At 31.5% G+C, this 5,621-nt stretch overlaps 1 protein-coding gene across 1 annotated transcript in view; it reads left to right on the plus strand.

The window, feature by feature from the left end:
• The window catches only part of LOC106324152 (vacuolar-sorting receptor 6), a 3,754-nt gene extending 703 nt beyond the window's left edge, over nt 1–3,051 (plus strand). Inside the window, 14 exon segments of the mRNA XM_013762171.1 lie at nt 982–1,211; nt 1,214–1,316; nt 1,390–1,548; nt 1,644–1,727; nt 1,807–1,814; nt 1,816–1,884; nt 1,985–2,035; nt 2,038–2,069; nt 2,178–2,262; nt 2,381–2,444; nt 2,522–2,608; nt 2,611–2,649; nt 2,721–2,824; nt 2,926–3,051. Of these exon segments, the coding sequence (XP_013617625.1) occupies nt 982–1,211; nt 1,214–1,316; nt 1,390–1,548; nt 1,644–1,727; nt 1,807–1,814; nt 1,816–1,884; nt 1,985–2,035; nt 2,038–2,069; nt 2,178–2,262; nt 2,381–2,444; nt 2,522–2,608; nt 2,611–2,649; nt 2,721–2,824; nt 2,926–3,051 (1,241 nt within the window).
• Nucleotides 3,052–5,621: the final 2,570 nt, after the last annotated feature.

Genomic DNA, 5,621 nt, shown 5'->3' on the forward strand with positions numbered 1-5,621 from the left:
ATTACATAATTTTACATGAGCTTCTTCACCCTCCCCGGTTATTTTCTCTTTATTTATAACTACAATATAAAGTTATAAACTATATATATTATAAATTAATAATTTATTTACCCTTGAAGTCTAACGATTAAAAATAGAACATAATTCAATATAGATATATGATTCTATTAATAAATTAGCAGTTACAAATTTGAAATTTCTAGAAATATCAAAAGTCGTATATTAGTTAATTATCTTCTAAATGACATTTATTTCTAATTCTTTTTGGATGAGAATATTTTGGCTGAGGTGGATAGTCTCAAAAGCCTTGAATTTAGTCTCTTTTATATAGTAGGATGTATTTATGATTTTTTACCAAAAAGCAGTGTTCTAAAAATCAGACCGGACCGGCCGGTCGGACCGTTATTAAATTTTCTAACCGGTTCCGAGTTGTACTAAAAACCGAAAAATCCGGTTACAAAATTGGTGAAACTCGGTAAAACCGGTGACCCTGTTCGATATCAAAATCCGGTTTTTTCAAATTCAAGTAAAAAAATATTAAAAACTGTAAATTTTATAAAAATTTCATAAAAAATCATATTACTTTTAAAATATCTATCTAAATAAATTGTTTTTCATTATATTTTATATTATTTTTAAAGTTTTCATTTTATTTCATATCATTTTTAAATTCTAACAGTGATATAAAATTTTATAAAAATAATTTTATATTTATACATATAAATAATTATTTAATCTAAAATTAAATTAAAATTTAGAACCCGGTTGAACCATTAGACCTGTCCGACCATTGACTTAGGCCGAATCAATGTCCGATCCGATTTTCAAAATTTTGCCAAAAATTATTACCTACTCCTTTCTATCTACTTTTTTATGCAAGTTCATAAAATATATTGGATAGTTTTAAATAAGAAATCAGCTAAAATTTATCAATAAATATATTTGATTTATTTATTGTAAAAATAATAATTAAATTGTAAGCAACCAGTGTAAGTCTCAGTGTAAAAATAATAATCAAATGGTTTTGTCCTAAAGAGTATGTTTCGAGCAATCAGTGCAAGTCTCAGTGTATAAACCGAGGGAGGTATTGTGCTCCTGACCCTGAACAAGACTTTGGAGATGGGTACGACGGGAAAGACATTGTTTTCGAGAACTTGAGACAGTTGTGTGTTCATAGAGTAGCGAAAGAGAATAGTAGGTCTTGGGTTTGGTGGGAGTCCCACCGTGGGACTATGTGACTGACTTTCACATCAGGTGTTCAATGAAGGAGAAGAAGTATAGCACAGAATGTGCAGAGAGTGTTGTGAAATCTCTCGGTAAGAGACATCACACTCGTTTTCATATCCTTTTTCTTTACATTCCGGGACTTAAGAATTTTCATATTCTCAGGTTTGCCACTTGAAAAGATCAAGAAATGTATGGGTGATCCTGCAGTTGATGTGGAAAATGAGGTTTTGAAAGCCGAGCAAGCTCTTCGGTTAGGACAAGGAGACCGTGGGGATGTCACAATCTTGCCAACATTGATCATCAACAATGCTCAGTACCGCGGTTTGACTCATTCCTTCTCACTGTAACATTTTTGCTTTGAATGTGTTACTGGAATGTTAAGGATTCTTAAGCTGTTAATCTGATTCATTGCTCAGGTAAACTCGAGAGAAATGCGGTATTAAAGGCTATATGTTCAGGCTTCAAGGAAAGAACCTAACCTGGGATCTGTCAAAGTGGAGGTTAAACCAATTCCTCAAGTAACCTGATCTTCTTGTGGTACTAGAATACTCAATAAACATTCTCACACTTTTGAAACAGATATTGAACACAAATGAATGTCTTGAAGCAAATGGAGGATGTTGGCAAGACAAGAAATCTAATGTAACAGCCTGCAAGGTACTTGACTAATAACAACAAAACGTTAGTGTAACCGGAATATTTAATAAAATTATCTCATAATACTGATAGGTTTTTCACCTATATTGGATTCTATCAGGACACATTTAGGGGAAGAGTTTGTAAATGCCCTGTTGTGAATGGTGTGCGTATGTTTATAAAGGAGATGGCTATACTTCATGTGAGCGTATGTTCTTAAATTTCTTTATTTTTTGGAAAACTTCACTAGAAACATTTTGTGTTCTGGTTTGAAAAATGAAGTTATCTTTGCTTGACTTGAATGTTATTAACAGCCCTTATGGACCTGCGATATGTTCGATCAATCAAGGAGGCTGCTGGTCTGAAATAAGAAAGGGTGAAACTTTCTTAGCTTGCTTGGTCAGTGACTCAACTTGTTTTCTCTGTTTTTTTATTCAGTATTAATGCCATAAGGTTTGAAATTTTCATCCAAATTTCATATTGTTTCTAATGATTTTCTCCAAATTTTTGAATTCAGAACTCAGAGGCATCCGGAGGTCGTCGCCCTCCAGGTTTCAAAGGGGATGGTCTTAAATGTGAAGGTGAAACCTTTTCTTCACTAAAAATTTCAAATTCTCCAATCTAGTTTATCTTAAACTGGTTCATTTCTGTATACTAGACATTGATGAATGCAAGGAGAAATCAGCTTGTCAATGTGATGGATGCAAGTGTAAGAACAAATGGGGTAGTTTTAAATGCAAATGCTCTGCAATCGTCTCTATATGAAAGACCAAGACACTTGTATCGGTAAATGTCCAGAAAAATAGTTAAGACAAGAACTTTATCATATTCTCATTTATATGTTTTTGTTTCTGCAGAGAGAAGCGGATCAAGAATCGGGTGGTTCTTCACATTTGTTATTCTACCTGCAGTTGCAGGCATTTGTGTAGCTGGTTACGTGTTCTACAAGTATCGTCTCAGGGTATGTTTTCTTACACGTTTGCTTCTCTTTACAAACCTTCACATTCATCATTATGAGTATCTCTAACGATAGTTATTTATTGTGTCAAAACCAATGTGCAGTCTTATATGGATTCAGAGATCATGACGATTATGTCGCAGTACATGCCCTTGGATAGCCAAAACACAAACGATCCAATGACTGGTGAACCTCAACAGCAACAGCTGAGACTAACTTCTGCAGCGTAAATTTAATTTCACTTTTGTGTAATACAGAATTTGTTGTTGTATTAACCTCAGGGAAAGTCTTATAAAGAGCTAAAGAAGATTTAATGTGATATCAAGATTTGGAATTCGAAATTCCTAGGCTATTTGGTTTTATATCGATATATATACATAACTAGGTGTTTTCCTGCACCATCTACAACAATAAAATTTTAAATTATATTTAAAAATAAAATTTGTTAATATTAGATTTTATTATTTTAACCAAATATTTTATTATAAATACTAAATACTAATTTAGTTAAGCATAAAATTAAGATAAAATAAATAATTTGATTTATTTAAAAATGTATTTAATTTACATTTAAAATCTTAATTTAGATAATTTTCATTTATTTATTTTGGTTAAAATATATTAAATTAACTTGTATAACATAAAATTGATATAAATTTTTATAATTATCAAAATATAAAATTAAACAGAATTTTTAAAATTTGTAGATATCAAAAGAAATAAATGATATTACGATTAAAAATTTAATTTAAAATGCGTGTATTAAATTTTGTTTACAAAGATTGTATTAAATTTTGAAAATCTTGTTTAATAATAAAAAAAATTTGATTATAAAAGTATATTTCAATAATATTTCGAAATTTTTAAAATATTTATATTTCTATTATCATATTATTTAATGATATATTTGAATAGATTTTTTTTTTGTCAACTGAATAGATTTTTTTTAATGATGATTTATGAGTTATTACCATATTATTAAAAGTTGGCAAAAATTGAATTTAACATTAAATATAGTTGTCTATATCACATTTAGCAATAAGCCATGTCATTAATTATTATATTCCATGTCATATTTTTTGGTAAAAATAATTGTGGAAATGACATGTGTGAAATCACTTCACAAATAATGTTTAAGGGATGATTGTTAAAATTAATTACAACCCAATTAATGTGGATAAAAACATTAGTTTGTGCCGCCCAACTAACATGAACATTTTTTTTTTTTTTTTGGTAAAAATGTTAAGATTCATTACCAATTTTAAGAATTTTTGACAGAATTACATAGGAGACAAGAATCAGAGAATTGAAATGCAACTAAACAAAACTCTAACTAAGCTATACACGGACAGATACAACAGACATTACAGCCGTACAGAGGACCGCAACAAAATCGGCACAACACGCTTGCCGCAAAAGGGGGGACCACAGTGAATACGAGAGTCTGAGCCGAGTAGAAATTGGCGTACCCGATTAACAGCTCTTTGTGATAAGGCCCAACCAAGAACAGCTTGTGTATGACCTCCTAATCCGCTTCCAACATGCACAAACAGCAAGGTCCGAGACCAGTAACACCCGTACCAGACGAAGATCGAGCTTTATTCAGAAGGAGGAGAGTCCAAGAACCGCTGCACACCACCAACCCAGCAGCCGACTACATGAACACCACGCCTTCAGGAACACGGGCTGGCAGGAAGCAACACCAAGCCTCGACCATCAGAACCTGCAAAAGAGAAGGGACACGGTCTACCTAGTCAACCAAGAGGCCAAGAAGGTACTGGGATGACCGTAGGACATGAACATGATAACCAGAAAGAAACAAATTAGCCAGGTCAACAGAATGATAAAGCTCACACGAATTTGGCTTGGCTTCGAAGATCATATTAGCCAGCAACAAAAACAAGCACCTTCTTCAAATATATATGAAGCATGTTCATCACGTTTTTAGTGGTTTTGGCCTATTTTTAACGATATTTAGATTTTACGCTGACTTGAATTGCTTTGCATCGTTAATATCCAGATCCCCTACAAGATCTACAAAGACTTCAACGCCATTGTAGTTATCCAAACCTTGAATTTCAACACGTTGGAGAGTGTTCCTAAGAGCACCACCATCCGTGAAGTTCTAAAAATCAGTATACAAACCACTAAAGAATAATATTATAACATAATAAAAAAATTTGATTAAAATTAATTTTGTTGGTAAATGATAAGCCACTAATATTGACACATAGCAACACAAATTTTAGAACCATTCCTAAAAGTACTATGTATAGAGCTTCTCTAACCTTCTCTCTCCTTCTTTTATTATTTTAATATTTAAATTTTTTAGAACTTTATGTAAAAGCAACCGATGGACGTGCTCTAATTTTGAGGTTAAAGTAGAAAACATAAAACTGTTCATCATAGTTTTCCCGAGAAAACAGTATTCACATGTAGCAGTCATTCTGACAATGAGATTATTACTAGGACCAAAAGGTGATTTTTCTCCCAAAATATAAACATATTTCAGCCATTCCTGTTTCTCGACAAAAATAAAAAAGAATACAGTACATAATTGTTACTTATTAGGTTACAAGTCTAAGTTTTTCCTTTTGCAAATTACAAGTCTAAGTTTGCCGATGAATTTTGGTTAGTTATGATATTATTATCTTTAGAATTTTCTTAAACATCTATGAATGACACATTAGAATAAGTCAATAAAATGACTTCTCAATTACCAGTTATGCTTTATTTAGTTTTCAAAGTTAAATAAAAATAATAATCGTAACAACCTTGTTTTTTAAACCACTATTTAGAA

Source organism: Brassica oleracea, chromosome C2, assembly GCF_000695525.1.
Source record: "Brassica oleracea var. oleracea cultivar TO1000 chromosome C2, BOL, whole genome shotgun sequence".
NCBI lineage: Eukaryota > Viridiplantae > Streptophyta > Magnoliopsida > Brassicales > Brassicaceae > Brassica > Brassica oleracea.